Source organism: Saitoella complicata (genome assembly GCF_001661265.1).
Source record: "Saitoella complicata NRRL Y-17804 unplaced genomic scaffold SAICOscaffold_10, whole genome shotgun sequence".
Lineage (NCBI taxonomy): Eukaryota > Fungi > Ascomycota > Saitoellomycetes > Saitoellales > Saitoellaceae > Saitoella > Saitoella complicata.
In genome coordinates, this window is record NW_017567001.1 from 148,105 (window position 1) to 171,136 (window position 23,032).

General features: G+C 53.5%; 13 protein-coding genes across 13 annotated transcripts; 7 read left to right on the top strand and 6 right to left on the bottom strand.

The window, feature by feature from the left end:
• Positions 1-1,179: 1,179 nt before the first annotated feature.
• On the top strand, positions 1,180-2,416 carry SAICODRAFT_65424 (60S ribosomal protein L8-B; the record flags this gene model as incomplete). The annotated part of the gene is made up of 2 exons (XM_019170144.1): positions 1,180-1,683; positions 1,740-2,416. The coding sequence occupies exons 1-2, from the start codon at positions 1,503-1,505 to the stop codon at positions 2,414-2,416; spliced, it is 858 nt and encodes a 285-aa protein (XP_019024479.1). The 5' UTR covers positions 1,180-1,502.
• A 297-nt stretch (positions 2,417-2,713) lies between these two features.
• Positions 2,714-4,454, bottom strand: SAICODRAFT_56358 (FAD/NAD(P)-binding domain-containing protein; the record flags this gene model as incomplete). The annotated part of the gene is made up of 2 exons (XM_019169442.1): positions 2,714-4,197; positions 4,250-4,454. The coding sequence occupies 2 exons, from the start codon at positions 4,452-4,454 to the stop codon at positions 2,714-2,716; spliced, it is 1,689 nt and encodes a 562-aa protein (XP_019024480.1).
• A 358-nt stretch (positions 4,455-4,812) lies between these two features.
• On the top strand, positions 4,813-6,159 carry SAICODRAFT_48976 (tyrosyl-DNA phosphodiesterase; the record flags this gene model as incomplete). Its single annotated transcript, XM_019168946.1, has 2 exons — positions 4,813-5,967; positions 6,043-6,159. Coding segments are annotated over 2 exons (1,272 nt in total), but the record flags the coding sequence as incomplete, so codon positions are not given.
• Positions 6,160-7,028: 869 nt separating this feature from the next.
• Positions 7,029-8,293, top strand: SAICODRAFT_30104 (uncharacterized protein; the record flags this gene model as incomplete). The annotated part of the gene is made up of 1 exon (XM_019167590.1): positions 7,029-8,293. Exon 1 carries the CDS (start codon positions 7,436-7,438, stop codon positions 8,291-8,293), a length of 858 nt encoding a protein of 285 aa, XP_019024482.1. The 5' UTR covers positions 7,029-7,435.
• Positions 8,294-9,332: 1,039 nt separating this feature from the next.
• SAICODRAFT_18867 (uncharacterized protein) lies at positions 9,333-11,278 on the top strand. The gene is made up of 3 exons (XM_019166022.1): positions 9,333-9,711; positions 9,770-9,831; positions 9,893-11,278. Exons 1-3 carry the CDS (start codon positions 9,423-9,425, stop codon positions 11,219-11,221), a joined length of 1,680 nt encoding a protein of 559 aa, XP_019024483.1. The 5' UTR covers positions 9,333-9,422; the 3' UTR covers positions 11,222-11,278.
• Positions 11,279-11,439: 161 nt separating this feature from the next.
• On the bottom strand, positions 11,440-12,239 carry SAICODRAFT_7093 (uncharacterized protein; the record flags this gene model as incomplete). Its single annotated transcript, XM_019170628.1, has 2 exons — positions 11,440-11,934; positions 11,988-12,239. The coding sequence occupies 2 exons, from the start codon at positions 12,237-12,239 to the stop codon at positions 11,440-11,442; spliced, it is 747 nt and encodes a 248-aa protein (XP_019024484.1).
• Positions 12,240-12,552: 313 nt separating this feature from the next.
• On the top strand, positions 12,553-13,854 carry SAICODRAFT_34848 (uncharacterized protein; the record flags this gene model as incomplete). Its single annotated transcript, XM_019168387.1, has 2 exons — positions 12,553-13,532; positions 13,836-13,854. The coding sequence occupies 2 exons, from the start codon at positions 12,553-12,555 to the stop codon at positions 13,852-13,854; spliced, it is 999 nt and encodes a 332-aa protein (XP_019024485.1).
• Positions 13,855-14,485: 631 nt separating this feature from the next.
• Positions 14,486-15,342, bottom strand: SAICODRAFT_113410 (uncharacterized protein). Its single transcript, XM_019165326.1, has one exon. The coding sequence runs from the start codon at positions 15,180-15,182 to the stop codon at positions 14,697-14,699; it is 486 nt and encodes a 161-aa protein (XP_019024486.1). The 5' UTR covers positions 15,183-15,342; the 3' UTR covers positions 14,486-14,696.
• A 205-nt stretch (positions 15,343-15,547) lies between these two features.
• On the top strand, positions 15,548-16,299 carry SAICODRAFT_225300 (uncharacterized protein; the record flags this gene model as incomplete). The annotated part of the gene is made up of 3 exons (XM_019166596.1): positions 15,548-15,572; positions 15,634-15,727; positions 16,038-16,299. Coding segments are annotated over 3 exons (214 nt in total), but the record flags the coding sequence as incomplete, so codon positions are not given.
• Positions 16,300-16,556: 257 nt separating this feature from the next.
• Positions 16,557-16,892, top strand: SAICODRAFT_47218 (cyclin; the record flags this gene model as incomplete). Its single annotated transcript, XM_019168884.1, has 1 exon — positions 16,557-16,892. A coding segment is annotated over one exon (336 nt), but the record flags the coding sequence as incomplete, so codon positions are not given.
• A 779-nt stretch (positions 16,893-17,671) lies between these two features.
• Positions 17,672-18,409, bottom strand: SAICODRAFT_30109 (uncharacterized protein). The gene is made up of 2 exons (XM_019167591.1): positions 18,005-18,409; positions 17,672-17,886 (listed from the first exon to the last, which is right to left on the bottom strand). The coding sequence occupies exons 1-2, from the start codon at positions 18,209-18,211 to the stop codon at positions 17,794-17,796; spliced, it is 300 nt and encodes a 99-aa protein (XP_019024489.1). The 5' UTR covers positions 18,212-18,409; the 3' UTR covers positions 17,672-17,793.
• Positions 18,410-18,539: 130 nt separating this feature from the next.
• SAICODRAFT_7097 (DUF647-domain-containing protein) lies at positions 18,540-20,018 on the bottom strand (the record flags this gene model as incomplete). The annotated part of the gene is made up of 4 exons (XM_019170634.1): positions 18,540-19,116; positions 19,166-19,260; positions 19,322-19,729; positions 19,782-20,018. The coding sequence occupies 4 exons, from the start codon at positions 20,016-20,018 to the stop codon at positions 18,540-18,542; spliced, it is 1,317 nt and encodes a 438-aa protein (XP_019024490.1).
• A 63-nt stretch (positions 20,019-20,081) lies between these two features.
• On the bottom strand, positions 20,082-22,383 carry SAICODRAFT_113705 (MFS general substrate transporter). Its single transcript, XM_019165327.1, has 2 exons — positions 20,392-22,383; positions 20,082-20,354 (listed from the first exon to the last, which is right to left on the bottom strand). Exons 1-2 carry the CDS (start codon positions 22,174-22,176, stop codon positions 20,310-20,312), a joined length of 1,830 nt encoding a protein of 609 aa, XP_019024491.1. The 5' UTR covers positions 22,177-22,383; the 3' UTR covers positions 20,082-20,309.
• Between the last annotated feature and the right edge of the window lie 649 nt (positions 22,384-23,032).

The window sequence follows — 23,032 nt, forward strand, 5'->3', positions numbered from 1 at the left end:
GCATCTCCGGTGGCTTGGACTTCCTCCGGCTCGTTTCTTGACTTTTGTGGAGAGGGGATACCTGGTGGGCCAATGGGAGCGGGTTATGTGCGCCTTTACTGCGTGGAGGAGGGTGGGGGTGGCTTTGATGGGGCTGCAATCCACGGATCGGAGATACCTGCTTCCTTACTGACAGTCCAGCTGCGCAACAGATTTTACCCCGGGGCCCAGAGCGGACCTGCCAGACGCGCAAGCGACCGGAGATGAACTTCGTCAAATGCTCCACATGGCCGAGGCACGGCCGAGAGCAGGCGCGGAGCACACATGATTCGTCCAATTACAATTGCCCAGTGCTTTGAAGGCCAGAGTCGCATCTTCCGCGTGATCACCGGAGATGACCGACACCCCATGGGGCTCAATCTGTTCCATGTCTCCCCAGGTTTGAGCTCCTTACATTTCCCGGTTCCGCGGCGCCGGTCAGCGGGTCGGGCTTCCAATTGTAAAACTGCAGCATGGACCTGCCCTGAGAAACTTCACGGACTGGCAAAGTGCCCTAGAGGAATGTTCGGACCGACTTACTCTACTCTGACACGGAACACGGAACACGGGTCGGCAGAGGAGAGGGTTCCGGGGTCCGGTCGGAGGACGGAGTGGATGATCTTCCGTTCTTTGGGGAAGGAAAGCTGGAGGAAGTTCATATCAGTACTGGATGATGGGAAAAGGCAGCTTCTTGGAGTCGCTACGGTGCTGCTGTCAGGGTTCTGTCCTTGAACTGGAACTGGCGCAGCATTGCTTCGAGTCGGGGGATCTAGCGACAAACCCAGTCAAGGCCGCAAGAATGAAACGAATAACATAATTTGGAACCTCGCTACAGCGAAAGGAAATACATCCTTGGTATAGAGAAGCGGCGGGCAAGCGGAGCCGGAGAGACGACCGCGATGAGCATTAACGTCTTCAGTCGCACTCTGTCAACTTGCTCCTCCCTCCCAAGATTAGTCACGTGCCGGTAGGGTTTACTCGCGCACACCTCCAAATTTTGTTAGTGCGCGCAAATTCGAACGCCTATAACCGATTTCACTCGAGAGCTGCGAAATCGTTGTCACTCGCCAAGTCCAGTACATACCGACCAAGTTCAATATGGTGAGTCGAAATGCCATTCCTAACCTCTCCTCCCGTGGTCGCATGCAGCTCGTCTGCTTTGCGGCGGCTCTGCGTTGATCTCGCATTCTCTTGCATTGCTATTCTTTAGCTCATGAATGATTATGAATCTGGCCTCGGCCTACATGGTTCTCATTCGCGGAGGATGGAAAGGTGTCAACATCGTGGATACATTGCACGGTTTCTCTGATCCGTATCCAACCGACCAGCCTAACCGCGTACCACGATGGCGCACCGTCCCATCCTCTAGGATGCCCGCAAGGGAATGAGGAGTAAATCTTCTGCATCCGCACTGCTGAGTCTCCGTCCCTTTTCGTTCCTGTTCGCAAGAGCTTGATCGAGAAGGCGAGACTGTAGAAAACACGATGAATTGGATTGGGAACAATTGTTTGAGAACTTGTTCTGACCATTGTCTGTTTTCAATGACACAGCCCGCCCCCAAAGGAAAGAAGGTCGCCCCTGCTCCCCTCTCCAAGGCTGGAGCCGCCAAGACCAAGGCGCCCAAGAACCCTCTCATTGAGAAGCGTCCCAAGAACTTCGGTATCGGTACGTTGATTCCACTTCTCTCGTCGATCGTGACGGAGACTAACAACCTGATATAGGTCAGGACATCCAGCCCAAGCGCGACTTGTCCCGCTTCGTCAAGTGGCCCGAATATGTCCGTCTTCAGCGCCAGAAGAAGATCCTCAACATGCGCTTGAAGGTTCCCCCGGCAATTGCTCAGTTCCAGAACACCTTGGACAAGAACACCGCCACCCAGCTCTTCCGTGTCTTGAACAAGTACCGCCCCGAGACCGCTGCCGAGAAGAAGGAGCGTCTTACCGCCGAGGCTGCTGCTCAGACTGAGGGTAAGGACAAGAAGGACGACGGCAAGAAGCCCTACTTCGTCAAGTACGGTCTCAACCACGTCGTCTCCTTGATCGAGAACAAGAAGGCTTCCCTCGTCCTCATCGCCAACGACGTTGATCCCATCGAGTTGGTCATCTTCTTGCCCGCTCTCTGCCGCAAGATGGGTGTTCCTTATGCTATTGTCAAGGGTAAGGCTCGTCTCGGTACCGTCGTCCACAAGAAGACCGCTGCTGTCGCTGCCTTGACCGAGGTCCGCACTGAGGACAAGGACGAGCTCGCTAAGCTCGTCTCTGCCATCAACTCTAACTTCACCGAGAAGTTCGAGGACTCCCGCCGTCACTGGGGTGGAGGTGTCATGGGCCCCAAGTCCCAGGCTGCTACCCGCAAGGCCCTCAAGGCTGCTGGTGCCACCGCCACCACCTCTGCTTAAATGCATTGAGGTAGTGTAGGCGAGTGAATTTTGGGGGGTTGTTCTACTTCGCGACAGCTTGTAGCTATGGTGATGTAGTTCAATCAAAAAATCATTTGTTCATGACTTTCGGGTTTTGCTGTTTGTACTTCTGGGGATATCTGGCGTTTACTTTGCCTTCAATTTGGATCTTTGTTACACTTGTGTCTCCTGTCGTCCAATTCAATCTTTTGAAGTCTGCTTCGCATTTCTCCTGTTCATCTCGTGATCTTCAAGTAATCATAACACTTAGTCGGTCACCCATACCATAGCAATATCCTATTCCAATTTAAGATCGGCTACACCATGCGGAATCTCAACCTTCCTAACGTCAACCCCATCAGCCAACTCCTTCTTCGCCGGCATGCCTCCAACTCTCATCAGCTCCGCGGCCTTACTAACAACTGGATCGTAGCCAACACTACAAACAGCAACAACCTCCTCCCCCTGACAATAGAACGCCGCCCACTTCTTATCCTCGAATGAACCCTGATAGACGATATCATCGAACCCGCCCTGCGTGTTACCACAATACCGGACTTGGACGCCCTGTGCAGACCAGAAGTAGGGAACGTTGGTGAATGGCTTCGGCTCCGGGAATTCCTTTGAGAATGGGGAGGAGATATGGCGGGCTACGGTACGGCCGTGGTTCATCGCAACATCCCAGTGCTCGATACGGATAGGGTCACCCTTGGCTTTTCCTGTGTGTCCGATATAGGGGAATGCGGCGATATCACCGATAGCGTAAACGTCCTCTACGCCCTTTACGCGGAGGAACTCGTCTACTTCGACACCGCCATCTTTGCGAAGGTTGAACGCGGAGGAGGATTCGAGGAATTTGGTAGCGGGGGCGACTCCGACACCGAGGATTACGACGTCGGCGGGGATGGAGGTGCCGTCTTTGAGGAGTACGGCGGTGGCTTTGTTGCCTGATGTCTCAGCTTTCTCTACTTCCTTTCCGAGTTCGAATTTGACGCCCTTTTCCGTGTGTAGGCCCTGAATGAACTTGCCAACCTTGGGACCGAGGATGGTTTCCAGAGGAGATGACTCCATCCCGATGACGGTGACGTCGTGGCCTTTACCAGAAATACAGCCAGCGAGCTCCATACCGATGAAGCTCGAGCCGACGATCACGACCTTCTTCTTCTCCTTCTCGGCGTCACCGAGGGCTTTGGTGATGGCGTCCGCGTCTTGGATGTAACGGAGAGTATAGACGTTGCTCGCGTTGAAGCCGTACATGGGGAGACGCTTGGGGATACCACCCGTCGCGAGGACGAGGGTGGTGTAGGAGAGGGACTCGCCGTTTTCCAGGGTGATCGTGTGACCGGATGGATCGACGGCCTTGACGGTGGAGCCGAGTTTGATCTCGATATCGAGATCCTTGAAGAAGTCAGAGGAGCGAAGTGCGACCTTGCCCTCGTCCGTGATCAGAGCCTTGGAGAGCTTGGTACGGTCGATGGGCAAGTATGTCTCCTTGCTAACGACGGTAATCTTCCCAGGGTAGCCAAAGCTCCTCGACCCCTCGACGACACCTGTGGCACCAGATCCACCACCGACAACGACGAGGTGCTTGCTGGGATCCTTGGCGCCTTTTGCGATGAAGGTCGGTGGATGTTGGTTCTGGGTGAGGGACTCCTGTGTTGCGGAGATGAAGATCTCGTTGTCCTTGATGGTGACGGGGTAAGTTTTCAACGCGTCAAGAGCGGGAGCGTCTTCAATATCACCGGTATCGACACGGAAACAAGCACCATGCCACGGACAAACTGTACAACGTATGTCAGCCAGACGTCTTGCAAACTGAATGTACTCTTGTACCTAATCGACCGTCGGGGCTCAACACTCCGTTCTTCAATGGAGCACCGTAATGCGTGCACTTCGGCGCAGTAGCATAAATCTTTCCCTTAACTTTCATCAACAAAACCTTCTGCTCTCCTCCGATCGTGACCTCCTTCTTCTGCATGTCCTTAATCTCATCAGCGTAACCGACACGGAACTGTTGGAGGCCTGCCTCTGAAGACATGCTGCGATAGATGATGGATGAAGTTCTTGTTAGTGATCTGGGGTTGGATAGACGGAGACGGGTGAGCATAAATTGACTGCTCGTCTGTTGTTATAGGTGGTGCAATGGGAGGATTTCTACTGGACGTCGCTCTGTTATACCCGCGCGACTTGGATCGAGATCTTCTACGTCATCACCAGCGGTAAGCAACCAGCATCCAGCAACTGGGACCGCAACAATGAGCGACACCACAGACGACACAGATGGTACAACCGATGGCGAGACTCCTCCTCCTCCAAGCAAGCGGCACAAATATTCAGTCTCTGACGCACAGAAGGTGCATATATCATCACCCTTCAAGCTCCTCAGCACACGCGACCTCCCGCCATCAGAGAACGTTGATACCATCACCCTATTCGACATCCTTTCAGGCCCCCTTATATCCTGCACATGGCAGTTCAACTTCCTTTTCGACATACCTTTCATTTACTCCCACTTCGACCCCGATACGGCGGATGCATGCTGCATCAAGATTGTGCACGGCTTCTGGAAGACGGAGGATCCAACACGGCATACTTTATACGAAGAAGCAGAGAGGTACAAGAATGTCGAGTTGATTGCTGCGTACTTACCCGATCCTTTTGGTACGCATCATACGAAAATGATGGTCGTCTTTAGGAGGGATGACACTGTACAAGTCGTTGTACACACTGCGAATATGATTGAGAAGGATTGGGGGAACATGACGAATGCGGCATGGTTGTCGCCGCCATTGCCTTTCAAGATTGCGGCGTCGCCGGCGACGTCGGAGTTCGAGGTGGATATTATGGCATATTTTGCTGCGTATGGGCGGGATCGGTTGAAAGCGCTCATGGAGGAAGTGAAGAAGTATGATTTCTCGTCCGTGAAAGTCACGTTTGTCGCATCGGTTCCGGGCAAGTTTACCACTACGTCTACGAAACGGATGTGGGGCATCGAACGCATGCGAGATGTACTCTCGCAAGCCCCATCAACACCCGACACTCCGTCAAGCAAGGACACAATCATCGGCCAATTCAGCTCCATCGGCTCCCTAGGCCCAAAAGACACCTGGCTCGGCCCTTACTTCCACTCCGCCCTTTCCACCACCTCCTCCTCCACCCCCTCATCCAGAAAACCCCCACTCAAACTAATCTTCCCAACCCCGTCCTCAATCAAAAACTCCCTCGAGGGCTGGTTTTCAGGAGGCTCCATCCACCTCCGCCTCTCCACCCCACAAATGCAGTCTCAACTGGAGTATATGCGGCCGATGCTATGTGATTGGCATGCAGTCGAGGCGGGAAGGGAGAGAGCTGCGCCTCATATTAAGACGTATATGCGGTTAAGTGAGGATGAGAAGAGCGGGGTGCGGGTTAAATGGGCACTCCTGACCAGCGCAAACCTAAGTAAACCAGCCTGGGGAACCCCCGTCGCCGGCCGAGACCCTGGTTTCAAGATCCAGTCCTACGAAGCCGGGATCTTGATCCATCCCGCTCAATATACCTCTTCTAATACCGTTATCGTACCGACATACAAATCTGATACGGTGCCGGAGGAGGTAAAGGAGAGGTTGGTGATGGAAGGGGTGAAGGAGATCGTGCCGTTGAGGATGCCGTGGGATTGGCCGTTGAAAAAATATGAGAAGGCGGATGAGCCTTGGACGCCGGGACCGGCTAGGATGGAGGTGGATTGGCGGGGGATGCCGTGGCCGGGGTATGGGAGGTGAGGTTTCTCACGGGAACGATGTTGATGTTGCTATATGCTAAATTGCAATTGGAGTAAGGGACAACAGGATGATGTGACATTTCACGCTCAGGCGCTCGGAGCATGTTTGGAGTATCGCTTAAACACACTGCAACGGTTTCTGCCTCGTCTTCTTCAAACCCCCTCCTCGAAAACCCAATTTCTCTGCATCGCCAGGGACTACTTCCCGGAAACCCGGTTTCCGTTATGTGGAGATATGGCAACATAACTCATTTCCGCCCTGAGTTATCTACACGCAGCAATGGTTGGGCAGGATTTTAAGGGGCTTCTGACATGAACGAGACCTACATTTGCTACAGTTCACCGGTATCGCCCGCTTTGTCGGATAGGGCGTCGCTTGCAGCAGGCATTGGCACAGATCAGTGGAGGACATGAACATGTTCAATTCACTGTCTGGATGCTATCACTCAATTACGCAAAACTCCTCGGTCTCAATTTGCCGCTGCAAAAGGAGCTCTCGACGTCGACGGACTTGGCATGATCCCCATTGAGTACCTCGCCACCCTTACTTTCCCAATTTTGATTACCAAGAGACAGCTACACTTACGGATGCGTGCGCATTGACCTCCATCGACAGGGATATACGAACGCGCCTGCCACGCGCACACATGTCCACGCTCATATCGCCACGGCGCTGACCCAGAGTTTCGAACAGAGACCTACGTGCCACGTTAACACACCCTGAAATAAATCCCAGAACTCGATCAGGTGTCAATTAAGCATATCGATTTCCCCTGTCTAAATAAATAATCCGTAGCGTCGCGCGAGGTCCAGGTCGTACGATCAGTCGAGCTCAGCAATTCATCTTGAGAGGTCCGATGATGGCTACCCTGCTTTCATGATCCCACCGTATTGTCGCCATATACCTGATACGGTAGATGACAGCCAGTCGACCAATCCATAGTCACTCAATTTCCGAACGAAAATCACTCTGTTCGTGGCAAATTACCCTGTTTCAGGGTCGTGGCCCTGGAGAAAGCGGAGAGGACTTTGGTCGAGTGCTTATTGGAAGCTGGTTGGACTAAGGGTCCCCCTATCTAGGATGGGGCTATAAAGTCGAGGGTGGATCGCCCACCTCGGAGGGTTCTCCTCACGTCCTGATCGACATCGTGGTCCTACCCTGATCCTTTCTTTAACAACCTCCACCTTCGTTTCAGAACCTCGTCACACGACCTTGCTTTTTGCTACTTCACTCTCACACCTACACATATCAGATCAGAATGGCTCCTCAGGGTGATGCTATCCCCGCCGACTCGGCCCCTGCTCCCGCTATCCCCGATTACATGACCGACCCCAACGCAGTCCTCAAGGATCAGAACATCACATGGCGCAACAAGCGCGCTCCCGACTACACCAAAGTCAACGCCGAATTCGAGAAGACGAAGACGACCAACCACGAGGCTGGATCCCTCCAGTGGCTCGTCCAGAACCTCGTCAAGAACTGGGAGAAAGAGGCATCGTACAAGACTGTCGCTTCCGAGTGGCGCACGATCGATCATGAGAAGTACACTTTCCACGTGAACGGTGGCCCCGGGATGACTGCCGAGGATATGTTGAGGCTCGGTACCTACAATGCCTTGTTGGGTGAGAAGCAAGTCGAGGGTGTCTATGATCCCAAGATGGAGGGATTCCAGGGTTCCCACAAGTTGTTCAAGCGCGTCATGCCCGTCTTCTCCTGGGAAGTCCTCGAGGTCTACTCCGGCCCTCCCGTCGTCGCCTTCAAATGGCGTCACTGGGGCCAAATGACCGGAAAGTACTCCACCAAGCTCCAGAACCCCCCACGAAAGGTCACCGCCGAGGCTCACGGTGGTCCGATTGACATCGAGGGTATCACCGTCGCCACCGTCTCCGCTGACTTCAAGATCGAGAAGTTGGAGACGTTCTACGATCCCGCCGCTATCTTCGAGCAACTCGCGCTGAGGAACGATATGAAGACGGAGTACTTGAACGAGGATGGGACGCCAATGGCGGCGGAGGAGAGTGTTACTAGTGGGATGGAAAAGATGAAGTTGGTTAATGAGGCTATGGGGAGGTGTCCTTTCAGGCCTGGAGCCGCTGAGGATCTTGCGAAGAAGTGAGATAAGAGAGGTTACTGTTACGTTTTTGGCGTTTTTGGATACCCTATATAGGATACTGCACTTATTTATCTTCTGTTCCACTCTCAATTGCAAGATACAGTTGCTATCACGGGCCTCCTCTTCGTTCACCTTAGGCCTCAGGTAAGCTGGCGGCGTGATAGCCGAACCCTACGCCGAAAAGCTTGACAGCCGATTTGTGCTGGAGTCCAAGTCAACCGGGAAGCGAAGTCTGGTTCTGATAGGGCTTCTATACCCGTGTACGAGAGGGTGTTTGGCTGTGCACCTCGAGGTATGATCACAGATTCACGTTTATGTGCCGTCCGAGGTCAAGTTACAAACGCATGGAGGGAAACGAAATGCGCCTCTCAAGTTCCATCTCGCTGAATCGCAACAACCGCTGTCCGAGGACCGATGACTCCAGTTGCGCTTCCATTTATCTCACAACGTCAGAAGCCGGCTACGCCTACCAATCTGGGTATGGCTGGTCCTTGCATCACCGGCGGATGCCCGGGACAAGAAACCTCCGACCCGCGGCCGCGATCGCGATCGCTATACTGTTCTGATTTAGCAAGTATGACAGATAACCTTAACCGGAACTACGGAGTCAGCGAATAAGACGACAGCCAAGCAGCATGACTCACGATCTCGATTACATACACCGCCTTCACTACACTAGTACTCCAATAAGCATAATTCCGGAGAAAAGTGGTGGACTAGCTGGGCCTAACCTTATTTTCGGGGCCGGTACAAATAACCGCTGCAAACCCCAACGTAAGGCCCTAGCGTCATACACCCCCCACTATGAGTCAAGTGGCTCCAAAAAGTGTCCAACTTGCGCAGGGTTCCAAAAAAGTCACACGCCGACACATCATGCACTCATACATCGAGATACTTTAATCTTACTGAGAGTAGGGTGCAGCCGTCGGTCGGGCCAATGAGTCAGCCGGTTAATGGAGGACGTTTGTTATGACGAGGAAGATCGCCGGGTTACGACAAGGACGACGTATAAAGACACCTCGCTGCCCCACATGAGGGTTATCCACCAAGCAATTGCTCACTTAACAAACAGGTTTGACACCAGAACACCAACAGGGATCCAATTCACAACGCAGCAAACGCAAGCAGTACCATGTCGGACCATAGACGTCGCAGCTCGGCCTCATCCTCCTTCTTCGCCCGCAGAGTATCCTCGACCACGACTACCTCCTCCTCGACTCGTGTCTCTGAAAACAACAATGGCCGAGGAGTTTTGTCTTCCGCTGTCGCTCGAGTCCTCGGTGGGAAGCACTCCGCAAAGGTCCTCATTGACGACTACAACCCTAAACAGGTCTACTCTCGATTTGACGAAATCAATGGTTATGTTGAGTTCACTCCAAATAGCCCAGTGGAGATTGAGAAAGTGAACATCTTGTTGAAAGGTACCGAAGTCTTCCAGAGATCTTCGCGCCAAAGAATCGAAGCTGACATTCGGTACAGGCACCACGACGACATGGATTGCTACAATGGACTACACCAACCGTACAACTGCTACGCACAAGGTATTTAACCCATCTCAGCCAATGTACTCGTCTTTTCACCAGGCTAACTACGGTGTATCAGTTCCTCCAAGTCGCCTGTCCCGTCGAGGAAACTCCCCAGGGTCCGGTGGACGGGCCCATCTCCTTCCCCTTCACCTTCATTGTACCACCGCAAATCCTCGCAACAGCATGTGGGTGCGACAGTGACGTCCCCCACGCCTCCCTACCGCCCAGTATCAACGACCAGAAGGTCATTCCCACCGCCGGAGCTGACCTGCTACCGGAGATGACAAAAGTGGAGTATGTCGTCAAAGTCCAATTCGTCTTGCCTGGCTACGAAAAGGACAGGAGTTTGATCATCGAGGACGAAAAGCATGTCAGGATCATGCCTACGATGGATGGAGACGATTATGTAACTCCTCCATCATTCACCGAGGAGCAAGACAGGCAAGAGCTTTATACAACCGAGAAGACCCTTACGAAAGGCCTCTTCGGCAAGAAAGACGGGCACATCGTCGTACAAACAACTACACCCGGCCAACCAACCCTCCTCACCCTAGCCCACGGTGAATCATCCAAATCTCAATACACAAACTCCATCCCCCTTTGCCTCTCCTACTTTCCCTCCACGGAGAAATCCTCGACACTCACAACCGGTTCACTTCCACCCGCTTTGACTTCGATTGAAGTTAACCTTGAATCACGTATGCGCTATGCCGTGAAGAAACTTAGCCTCGCCAGCTCGGGGACGACGGATCCCTATAACGCTTTCTGGAAGCGGGAGAGTGATTGGGCGACAAAGCATACCGTCTACCGCACGAACTCTGCCGGTTCGGGAGCGTGTGCGTGGACTGCGAATGCCGTCGGTAACTACTTCGATGATGTAGCTAGTGGACATGGAAGACAGTACGGGCACGGAGGATACACGGCAAAGATGAACATCCCCATCCCACTCCCCATGCTCGGAAAAATCCTCATCCCAACTTTCGTGGGATGCTTGATGGAACGAACTTATGCAGTCGAGATCAAACTTGGGTTCGCAGGCCGAAATACCGTCATCCTCAAACTCCCCGTTACCATCTCCGCCATCAAAGCCGGTGAAGGCGGGATGTGTCGTCGGAGGCGATGTAGTGCTGGAGTATCGGACTTCCCTATCTACGAGTCAGGCGAGTCGTCGACGGAAGACGAGGGCGGGGGTGATGACCAAGGAGGAGGTGGAGGAGGTGGAGGAGGTGGAGGAGGAGGAGGCCGGCGTGGGGAGTCAGAGTCGTTGCTGCGTACGTTTGGGAGGTCGCAGACTGCGCCTGAGGAGTGTGGGGCGCTGCCGCCGTCGTATCGGCCGCCGGTGAATAGGGGTGTGGTTACGAAGGTGACGGAGATTGGGATGGGGATTGCGGCTGCTGCCGAGTGAGTAGCTCCATCAGCTCGTATTTGCCTACAGCTGGATGTTTTATGCGTTATAGACTGCTTTAATGTCTATGCTTTAACCGAAAACCTAAGGACTTAAGTATTCCCACGCGTCTCTTCGTTTTCTCAGCAGCCAGCGAGGATGCTCTCTACTATAAAAGCTCGAGCCATTGAACGCAGTGGCCTGGACGGCTTAACTGCCTTTGTCAAAATTGCACAGGATCACGCTTTCCGCCGCCGCGATCTGACCTTCTTCCCCGCATCCCCATCCTTCGCCTCAATTAACTTGTCCTCACCCTTCACCTCACCCCACCCAGCACGAATTTCCATCGTATGCTCCACCTCCTTCCTCTCCAACTTCTTCTTCTCCCTCTTCCTCCCATCCTCAACTTTACTCAAATACCTCAAATACACAATCGCCTCCACCAAGCCCAACGCGATCGCCGACGCCAACCCACCCAGCACCCTCGTCACTAGTGACCAGTGTTTACCCCAAACCCATACTGCAGCGAACATCGATGCCATTGTTAGAAAGATGTTGAGGATCGTGGATAGGTGCGAGCGGAGTTCGCGGGCGTCGTCGGGGGATAGGCCGGCGGTTGGGGATATAGTAAGCCCCGAGGGAGAGAGATGGGTTGCGGTGCCGAACATGGAGGCGTATTCTTTTTCTTCGTTCTGGCGGCGTAGTGATTCAAGATGGGCGAGGTATTTGGGATCCTATGGGCGACAAATCAGCGAGGTGTGTATGATATCTTGTTGTTGAAACTCACGGGCTGCTTGATCTCTTTCTTCGGGATGTAGACGGATGTACCCTTCATCAGCGCACTTAACTCCCATTGCGCTTTCTTTGCGTCGTCCGTCGTGGTCTGCCGTATGGCTTTGGATATTTCGGCGAGTCGTGCATGGGGTATTCGATCTGCAGTCTCGTAAACGCGAATTGGATCGTTCCCGGTAGTTGTCGGGAGTTTGAGGTAGTCGGATACTGCCTCAGAGATGGTCGGAGTGATTGTCAGGTCTACCATTGGGTTCGAGATATTTGGGGGTGTATGGGCCGGGGTTGTCGGCGTCACCAGGGACCGGTACTCGCTGCCGAGTGCGTGATAGGGAAGCGGTTCATCAGAGACAGAAAGCAGGGAATAACGCATTATAAAAGAATGAAAGTCCACTTCCCAAGTTCTTATTCACCAATCACCAGCGCTGACCTCATCCTCGGTGCACCCCGCGTTGCACCTGCAGGACTCGGAACTTTCCAGAGACGTGCATCGTCCTCGAAGATAATACAACCTCGACCCCTCCTATACCTCCTCCAAACGACCGGAACCCACACCATCGACAATGTCTGTCTCTCACACGAACCTCAACCCCAACAACTGGCACTGGGTCAACAAGTCCATCTCCTCCCAACACATCATCGAGTACTTCAGCGACAAAGTCGTCGGTGTCTCCGCAGAGAAGGGTGAAACAAAGGTTGAGGTCACGAAGGTCATCTCAGCGGAGGGTGATTGCGACGTCTCCCAGCGCAAGGGAAAGACCATCACTCTCTTCGACATCAAGCTTCAATTGGAGTACAAGGGATCCACGACAGACGCGGATGACGTCGCCGGCAAGATCACGGTCCCCGAACTCGCGCACGACACGGAGGAGGATGAATACGTCTTCGAGGTCGAGATCTACAACGAAAATAAGGAGAAAGCGCCGGTGAAGGACTTGGTACGGACGGATATCACCCCCCAGCTCCGCAAGCTCTTCCAGCCTTTCGCGGGGGATTTGATCGCACAACACGAAAAGGACATCAAAGACACCCTCGGCTCCGCTTCCGCTTCCGCCTCCGCCTCCGCGGTACCCTCACCTAAACCCTCAACCCCCGCCCCTTCCTCCTCTGCCTCAAAATCCGGATCCACCACCTCGGCACCAGTCAAGAAACCAGCAGTAAACACCTCCACCCTCCACGAAACCGCCGAATTCCAAACCAGCGCCTCGGAACTCTACCACACCTTCCTCGACCCCGCCCGCGTCCAAGCCTGGACCCGTTCCCCCGCACTTCTCGAACCCAAACCCCACGGCCGCTTCGGGCTCTGGAACTCCAACATCTCTGGCGAATTCCTCACGCTTGAGGAAGGAAAGAAGATCGAGCAGACGTGGAGAATGAGTGTGTGGCCCGAAGGACATTATGCAAAGTTGGTGATGGTGTTTGATCAGGGAATGGACAGTACGGTGTTGAGGTGTACGTGGACGGGGGTTCCGGTAGGTCAGGAGGATGTTGTGAGGGAGAATTTTGGGGGTTATTATGTCAAGCCGATTAAGCAGACGTTTGGGTAAGTCTTATTCTCCCCTTTTTCGCCCTGCAGTGGCCGCAGCTGCCGCTCCTTGGCCGCTCTGCATGTGGCAGAGGATCTGTGTGGAGCGCACCCCAGCCCCACCATCAACAAGGCCAACCTTCTCTGAGCAGGTACAGAAAAACGAAATCAAAGAGTTCCCGTCGTCGACGAGCAACGAAGTCTGAGGACGACGCTGCTTGGGGCGGGATCCTTGCTGGTGGAGCGGTGGTTGCGGCTTTCGCAGCTGTCGTTGGGTACATGTTTGTGTATGGGCGTTGAGCTAACTGGAGTTTTGCCTAGGTTTGGTGCGTTGCTGTAGGCTGTTGACTACCGACGATTGGAATCAAATCGGCAGGGGAGGGCCGCGCGGTACTGGAGGTCACGAATTACCCGGGTATTCGGGGTCATGACTTAGGCGGGCGAGGTGATAGGGGCGGAGTTGATGGAGGCAGCGCGATCCTGTGTGCCCAGAAGTAGAGTAGCGGAAAACGCGATGATCGACGATGAATACATCTCACCTACATCTCCACGGTTCGGCATCTTCCAAATGCAGCACCTCCCACCCTAGAAATGTCAAGGACATCGATCTTCTGTCTGCCATTACGCCTCTAGGAATGTAGTCTAGAAAACGTGGGAGGAGCAAACACCGCTCGAGCTTCTCAGCCGAGCCTCCTCCTGCGGCGTAACCATGTTGCCTATGCTGTGTCTCTTCTCCTTCAACGTACAGCGGGAACCACATGCCGAATTCGGTACATCCGATCAACTCGCAAAACCGATCCCTCGATCAAACCTGCTTACTTAACCACTCTCTCACCTTATTCAACAGCTCGGCCTTGTAAAACAGATAACGGGCGGACCCGGACATCGCGTATGTACATTTGACATATGGCTTGCATCGTGGGAAGATTTCAAGATTTGAGAGGGGTGGACCCTTGTTGCATATTCCAACGCATGAGAACACCAGAAAATGGGGAGAAGAAGGAAGGAGGCGGAGATCTGACGATTTACGTCCATGCATTGTAGAACATGTCTCTTGAATAACTACACGACGACATAGGAACTTTCGATGCGGTTGATGAGTGGTAATGCGTGTGGTCTACCACTGACGTGAGGGTTGGTCGACGCACAGCTGACCCCAGAACCTGCCTCAATCGAATGCTGTCAAGAAACCCTCCATTGCTCACAGCGCGTACCGAGTCTCTTCCGCAAGCAGCAACCGCAATCTACCAAAGAGTCGGTACGGAGTCCGTGCGCACCGCGTGGGTTCGGTTTCTCTTCCCGAACAGGAAACTGCCACTTCCAGTTCTCGATGCATGCGTCTACCCCGTCCGTGCTTTGCATGATGAGTTTGGGCCTGCGACGTTGGGCTTCCTCAAGCCCAAAGCCTCTCTCCCACGCCTTGTCTGGTCTGCGTAGGCGGTGCGCCGGCATAGACGGGTGGAGGAAAGCATGTTGCATGCTGTAATGGGAGGAAGGGAGATGGACTATGCAGCTGAAAGACAAACTCTTAAGAAGAGGGGAGAAAGGATGTGAGTCATGAGGAGTTGCAATGCATGGATGTGCGAGCGAAGAGGCGAGCCGTTTCCAGCGTAGATGGGCCGATTGACTGGCGATCTCCCTTCTTCGAAGACAGCACAGCACCTCCATGACAGCTGCATGCGAGCAAAGGAAAAGGAGCAATCTAGGTATACTCCCGGGGCGCGAGCGTACGATCCATGTGGGCACTTAACAAAAAAGGCGCGCATTCAGAGCAATGACCAGGCGCCCAGCAAAATGGCCAGCGCGGCTGAGACCCGTCAAACCATGCATGCATGCGCAGAAGGTCGCAGTTATCGCCGATCGACAAAGGATTCGGCCATTTGCGGCGACTTCCTTCTTTGTCGGTTCAGGGTTGCCTGATCGATGAGGAGAGACAAGACCACCTGCTGGCTGCTGACACCGACGGCTGCGGTTCTTCGATGGACCGATGAAGGCGTTTTCGTTCATCCTGTACGTGCGTCTGTTCCTTCTCCCGTCTCCGCATGTCTGCCTGGCTTCGTATATAACCTCCCCGCCCTTCTATTGCTTCTCCTTGCCTCGACTGCTCATACCCATCAAGGACCTCTCACGAACTCTCGTATCTGCCTCGTCAGCAACCTCGAATCAATCAACCCTTTGTCACCGCACTCTAGCGCGCGTCAGCTTCTCGTCACGTAAGTACCGCACCCTCTTCTCATCATGGCACGCCGAGCGAAAGCAGGGGTTGGTTGGTCATGGAATGCATCAAGCCGAAGAACGCGAACGTCAGAGCCGAAGAACGCTTCCTTTCTTCTCAGCTCAACCTCCTCGCATTTCTGCGCGTCGATGCATGCTTCCGCTGAGAGGCTGGTCCATGCACCAACCCCCTTGCGCAAGAATTCGCGCTCGAGCCTCCGCGCCCAGGCAGAACGCAACGCGTGGGGCTGGCATTTCTCGCCCCCCCGATGCAAAGAAATGTTTGCTAACGGCTGGTTCTCGCAGTAGACATACCGAGGCCCTGCCTGATCCGTTCGAAAATTAACGCTGAGGCAACCCTGCGTACTCCAGCGCTCGACCAGCCCGCAATCACGGCGCATTAGCACGAACTGTCACCGCCTCCTCGCCTACGCTTGACCAGCCGTCGGTAGCAAGTCAACAACAGCAGATCAGATATAAGGCCTGACCACGGCCCGCCAACTTTCTTGTCCTCACCTTTCTCTACGACAAGCACTTGGACAAGAAGTACCCGCAGGCCGGACTCAGTCATTCACTCTATACCTACCGACAATCTTTCAACGGCACCATCTGTCTTTCACACACACATACCAAAAAATGTCCAACAAGGCCGCTCTCCAAGAATTCATCCGCTACCCCGTCTCTCGGGAGATGATCTCCTACCTTGCCTTGAAGGCCGGTAGTGTCATCAAATGTGCCCCGGCAACCCCCAACGCCCTTCCCTCTCCTCCCACCACCCCAACCTCCGGCTCCCCTCCTCTCTACCCCGGCTCCTCGACCTTCCCTTCTTTGGACCAATTCATCTACACGCTCTGCCAGCGCTCAAACGTCCAGACACCCACCTTGATGACGACCCTCGTCTACCTCGACCGTCTCCGCGCCAAACTCCCTCCCGTTGCAAAGGGAATGCAATGCACCTGCCACCGCGTCTTCCTCGCTGCACTCATCTTGGCCGCAAAGTACCTCAATGACTCTTCCCCCAAGAACGTGCACTGGGCAAAGTACACCAACGGTATGTTCACCGTCGAGGAGGTCAACTGCATGGAACGCCAAATGCTCTTCCTCCTTAACTGGGATCTCCGCGTCACCTCCGAGGATCTTTACTACCACCTCAACCCCTTCCTCGCCCCCATCCGTCAGAACTTGGCGATGAGGTCTTACGCGTCCTCGTCCTCCATCTCCTCGATGGTTTCTTCCCCCTCCACCGACTACTTTGGTCCCTACGCTCGCGCTTCCGTCTCCCCCGTTCGCGAGTCTTACAACCCCATCAAGCGCGCACGCAACTCATCCGCATACCCCTCTCCTCCCACGATGGTTCCTTCTCTTTCCGCATCCTCCGGTCTCTCGAGCTTGGCGGATGAGAGTGAGGAGATGCCGCTTCCTACCCCCCCGATTGACGCTCCGGTGATGCAGTTGCCGAGCACCAAGAAGGCGAAGCACTCTTTGCTCGCTCGCTTCTGGGGTGAGAAGAAGAGTGCGAAGGTTGAGTCCTACGGTGTTGGCCAGCAACAGGGTGTTGCTTGGTGATTGATCCACATGTTGATTTGGGATCGCTTCTTTATGTTTATGGTTTCTTAAAAAGTTTTTTGGGCATCTTTGGGATATTGGGATACGGAGTTTTGTCATTTCTTTGCTTTTTCGCTTTCTTACGACTTAGACGAACATTACTTCAGATGCATGGCCTGTGGCCTGCTAGCTAGATTAGCATTTTCTGGCCTAGAGCTGGACTTTTTTATGATTTGAATCAATGGATTTTGATGTCATCCTACTTCAACTGTTCAAGTTCACCAGGTTCAAGAAGTCTTAATGTTGAGCCCGATCTGTGCGCCAAATGAACCGCCGGTACGAGCTTTAAGGAATTGCGGGTCCGAACCCTTCACATCGACTTTCAAATGGAGTCTTTCCCGGTGAATCGGTGACATCGTTCATATTATCGTACACAGGAGCCTCATGCCTCCCTTTTCAAATTGTCTAATAAAATGCCAAATGCTCCCTGAAAGCCACATATCGTACGTACACTTGTCCTTCATACGTGATTCCTGAGATCGGCCTTGGAGGTTGATTTAGGAATAGGGGTTTCAGCCTCGACGGCACGGTATGGAGCGGTGTAGATGTAGTACTGTCAAATTCTAGGTTAGATCCGTCTTCTTGGGCCTTTTCACGCCGTACTCCCTTCAGGACACACTTTATGTGCGTCACAGGAGGAAAATGGTGAAGGAGGGTAGAGAAAGACATACCCAACCAGTTCCCAAAACAGCTGTCGCAGCAACAATCTTGAGCAAATTCCCAACACGACCACCAGCGCCCTTTCGTGGGTCAGGAGAAGAGGGGTTACCCGCCTTGCCAGCGTAGTCACCGCCGTTTGCAGGGGAGTTGAAGCGTGGGCGGGTGGGGTGGAATGCGCCCATGTTCATGTTGGAGGGACGAGTCGGGTAGAATGCCATTTTGTATGGATGTGTTGGATGGAACTTGGATCGATGGGCTGTCGTTGAGCTGTACTTCTACGTTTTATTACGATGGCAGCTGGTCTGCTGCCCGACGCACTGTAGTGTCATCATTACGCAAAAGCTTAAGGACACATGGCCATGGGATCAACTTCGAGCTCGATTGGCCCTCATGGCACACGCGCAACCTCGACGCTCGATCCAGCAGTTTCGAGCGAGTCATGCCTGCAGGGCACTGCACAGACGATACAGGAATGGTGATGATTTACGTCATTACCTGAGCATATTCAAATCATCAATCTCGACGTAAATTCATCTCTTTTGAAGTTTACCGTCCCTTCTTCTGCTTCCATTCATACCCCTCCTTCCCCTCCTCACAGATTACCAACCCTTCCAAATCCCACCCCTTCTCCTCCAACATCCTCCTCACCCCCTCCTCCCCGTACCTCCAAACTCCTCCATTCACAACAGTCAACGCCTGCCCGACCAACTCTTCATCCTTCTGATTCGGGTACATCTTCCTATAAGCGAGCACGAGCCAAGCATGATACGCAGCCTTGAGTTTTTCGAACGGTGTGATAGAGGTAGAATGCACGATCCGAACCCGATGATGTGCACCAGCTACCTCGAACAAAGGCTCCGGCCACAACAAATACTTCTCCCCCTCAAAAATATCTTTCAACACAGCCTGATCACACCCACACTCCATCAAGTCGTCAATCGAGTGCGGAGGGGTGAGTGAGGGCTCAGAACTCCAGACACCCTCGACTTTAGAGATGTCAGCGGGGGAAGGGAAGGTGATGTCGGAGGGGTCTTCAGCTTTGACGGTTTGTGGGATTAGGGAGCGGAGGAGGAGGTAGGAGCGGTGGGGGGTTAACGTTGGGAAAGTGACGGATGCGACGGCACTAGGGATATGTCAGTGGTAGAACGACTTGAGCAAGAGGTGGTCCTTACCGGTAGTTTGCGTAGATGTGGATGTGCACCAACGTGAACAAGGCGATACCGACGTAGATCGGGTCCGTCAGCAAAGATACCACCAGCGTCCCCAACTGTAATCACACACGTCAGCGTCATCTCCACCAATGCAAAAGGCATGAAGCAATGACTCACCAACATCCCAACAGCCTCAACAACAACCTCCTGACTTCCGTCCTTCGCCACCACATCACCCAAATCCCCCCCTCTCTTCCCTCTCCTCACAAAATGCTCCGAAAACACCATCTTACTACTCGGCCCAAGCACCCCACAATAAGCCCTCGCCAACCCCGCCGCAACCATCGCTCCCGCCTTCATTTTGGCGTCTGGTAAATAAGGGAGGGAAGTAGAGAGGAGGATAGACATATCGTTCGCGAGGTCGGCGTGGAGGCGGTGGGATTTGGGGGTGAGGGAGAGGGTTGGGGAGAGGAGGGTTGTTGTGGCAAGGGTGAAGAGGCGGGAGAGGAGGTCGGTTGCTGTTGTTAGATACAACGCATTCAAGGCTGTTGCGTTTGCGTTGCCGACGCCGACGCCTTCGAGGACCTGCGACGGGGATTAGTGACTGTGTTTGGGGGTAGGGAAGAGGAGGACGTACCGCGCGAGAAGCGATCATGTTTGAGATAGAGGATGCGACGGCTTGGATGGAGTCCCATAGCTGGTAGTTGAGGTAATCAGGACTGACACTGTCGGGATATCCAACAGGCAAAAACGTCTTCTTCAAAAGCCCAACAAGCCAGTTATCCGCGGGCGACCCCGCCTGATCCGCAGACACGACTTGACGTCTCACGAGAGGTACGGCGATCAAGAGATCTTCCGAAGCGTTCTTCTCCATTACGGTGATAAGCTTCTGAGGTCTCGTTGTTGTTTGTCGCAAGTTCACCAAGTTCGAATTCTCGCGCTGACCGAATTACGACCGAAGCGAACTGCGGGGTGCGCCAGCTGCACGCGCCTTGAGAAGCGTCTATGTAACCACCATTCCACCATTCGCTCCGGTTATGATGAGAAGTCAATTGAACGAGCAAAGATAGTGGATGATATGATATGATATTAGTGGCTCTCCGGCCTTTTGTAGCGATGATATAGGTATCTTGGCTAAATATGTTCCCCCCAAACCCTCTCCTTCCTACCCTCGGATCTCGCCTCTACATATTAATGATCCTTTATAAAACTCAATAAACCCCCAAAGTTATTTAGTGAGCAACAACGTCGGCATCCCTGCTGTTGGCGTGCTTGCCAGTCTCCTCAGCCCTCCGGGTGATCTCCCTCAAATCAAAGTCCTCCAAACAGAACGCATAGAAGAACAAAATCGGGACAGCCAAACATACGGAAGTGATCGCCAACGCCTTGATGATATCAGAGTACGCGGCAATAATACCTTCGCGCATGGCAGAGCCGGGGAGGTATGCGGTAGCAGAGTACGCGGAACCAACGATGGTCGCGATCTCGGTTTCGTTGTGAGGAAGGGGGAGGTGCTCGTACAAACGATCGTAAATCATGTTCGTCCAGATACCACCGGCGATAGCAGATCCGATCGCACCACCAATCGAGACAAAGGTGAGGTACACAGCAGTCGCAGCAGCGACCTGTTGGTGCGTAACAGATGCCTGAACAGCCAACTGCGCAGTAATATTAATGAAACCAGCACCGAGACCAGAGATGACTTGAGTCATCACAATCAATGCATCGGACGAGTGAGGACCACGGAAGTGGATCATGAGGCCGAGACCGAGGATGTAGATCGGGACACCGGCGAATCCGTACCACTTGTAGCGACCGGTGTAGCGGATAGCGAGACCGCACAACAACGCGACGGCGGTGGAGGTGAAGGAGAAGGAGTTGGATATGGTTCCGGCGGAATCGGTGGATTCGTAGTGAGCGACGACGAGCCAGGTGTAGAGGTAGTTCCAGTGCACGTAGTACGCCATGAAGTAGAAGAATCCAATACCGATTGCGCCGAGCATGGTACGGTTCTTGAAGATGTAGGCTGGGAAGATGGGGTACTTGGCGAACTTGACTTCCCAGATCGCGAAGAGGATGAGGGAGATGACACCGAAGACAATCAAGCAGATAATCTTTGCGGACTTCCACTTGTTTGCGGAACCAGCGGCCAAAACGATGGGGAGGAGGAACATGAGGAGACCACCGGTCAAAAGCGAAGTGCCGATAACATCCAACTCGACAAACAAGTCCTTCGCAGCCCTCTTAACACCCTTCTCCTTCAACCCGGAAGTCTGAACGAGACCCATCTTCTTCGCCTTGTGCTGGTTCACGAACATCGCCATCAACAACACGAGCGCAACAACAGGCATGAGAATGATGAACATTCCATATCCCCACCTCCAGCCGTTAAGGAAGTCATTACCCAACATACGCTGAGCCAACGCCGGTCCAGCCTTCCAGGACCAGAAGAATGGGATATCAGGGAGAACGGACAAGAATGCACGCCACAAGAGGTTCGAGGTATCAGCGATGATAATCTGCTGGAGGATCATGATTCCCATGGATCCAATCGCGTAGAAAACTTGGGAAGAAGCGTACGTCGCGACATTCTGGGACGCAGCGATCTGGACGTATCCAATGCAGTAGAAGAAAACAGACAAAGCCAAAGCCTGGGGACGACCGAAGACATCGGCAATCTTGGCGATAACAGGCTTACCCACGGGCGCAATGATCTGTCCTACGACGGAGATGGTGGTGATGAGGGAGTGCGCACCGAAAGAGGAGTAAGCGTAGTATTGGTAGTTCCAGGTGGTGTTCTGGTCGAGGGAGTAGATGACGGCGATGAGGAAGATACCGATGTAGGCCAACCAGAGGGAGAATGGAGTCCATGCGTGGGTCATTGCCTCCATCTTGGCGACACCAGCGGTGGGCTTGGCGATGCCTCCATCGGTGGTTTGGGAGTCTGCGGAGCGGGTACGGACGTGGAAGTTGTCCTGCTTCTGGTGCTGGGCGGCCTCGAGGTCCCCTGCGATCTGCTGAGGTGCCGACATGGTTGTTGTCGTTGTCGTTGATCTGAAGAAACTGGAGTGCGATGGAGTTCTAGGGGTTCTTATACTGCACGCATCGTCCCACAAAGATTTTTTCTTGGGGTCGCTTCGGGAAGAACTTCAGACGCGACACCGTGGAAATGAATTGGGGCAGTGCTTAGGCCGATTATCGCTCGCATCAGATATGTGCTTAACCACGATGGCTAATCTGATCTGTCACTTTTTAGTGTCGCTTAGGAACGCTCGCTTGGCTGCTAAGCTGTGTCGTTACGAGAGCTTGGCAGTTTTGTAGCCGTGGATCTGCATCTATCAATTGGATCCATCCCGTCTCTATCATGATCATTGATCCCGTCTCTATCATGATCAGCAGTTGACGACACGATGACGATCCCTCCCTCTCATGACCTCACAATTTTCGCATGTTCGCAGTGAGACAACCGGTTGCTCTAGCCAGGTCCGCGCCCGTAATCAGATCAGATCCAAGTAGATTATCAGATTGACTCGGGAACCCTTACACACAAGCGGACGGGCGGAGACAGAAACGAGATGCTTGGCCGACATTGGAGATCTTAGCAGCCTGCAATCGATGAGTCATCCTTCTCGATCGCTGCCACGCTGACAGCTGATCATATCAGATCCGGCGTTTGTCCGAGAGCACCGGACACCACACCCGCGGCGGTCCCTAAAAGTCTCCGGTATGCGTAGCCCCACTTCTACACCATGTACACACCCAAACGGGGCATCCCGGGTCTGGCCCACATGCCCGATCGTAGGGACCAATTGTAGCTTTAACAGAATTCTCAGTCTAAGCACCCGTTAACGCTTCTTGGTTTAGCCAAGATGCAGATGACTGACTGCT

Bases quoted from the DNA above. Each gene is read 5' to 3' on its own strand.
- SAICODRAFT_18867 (XM_019166022.1), top strand. From the start codon at position 9,423: ATGTCGGACCATAGACGTCGCAGCTCGGCCTCATCCTCCTTCTTCGCC. The intron at 9,712-9,769 runs GTACCGAAGTCT...CATTCGGTACAG, and splicing joins AGTGAACATCTTGTTGAAAG to GCACCACGACGACATGGATT. The intron at 9,832-9,892 runs GTATTTAACCCA...ACGGTGTATCAG, and splicing joins GTACAACTGCTACGCACAAG to TTCCTCCAAGTCGCCTGTCC.
- SAICODRAFT_113410 (XM_019165326.1), bottom strand. From the start codon at position 15,182: ATGGAGGTGCTGTGCTGTCTTCGAAGAAGGGAGATCGCCAGTCAATCG.
- SAICODRAFT_30109 (XM_019167591.1), bottom strand. From the start codon at position 18,211: ATGGCATTCTACCCGACTCGTCCCTCCAACATGAACATGGGCGCATTC. The intron at 17,887-18,004 runs GTATGTCTTTCT...AGAATTTGACAG, and splicing joins CTGTTTTGGGAACTGGTTGG to TACTACATCTACACCGCTCC.
- SAICODRAFT_113705 (XM_019165327.1), bottom strand. From the start codon at position 22,176: ATGTCGGCACCTCAGCAGATCGCAGGGGACCTCGAGGCCGCCCAGCAC. The intron at 20,355-20,391 runs GTTGTTGCTCAC...GGGTTTATTGAG, and splicing joins CCAACAGCAGGGATGCCGAC to TTTTATAAAGGATCATTAAT.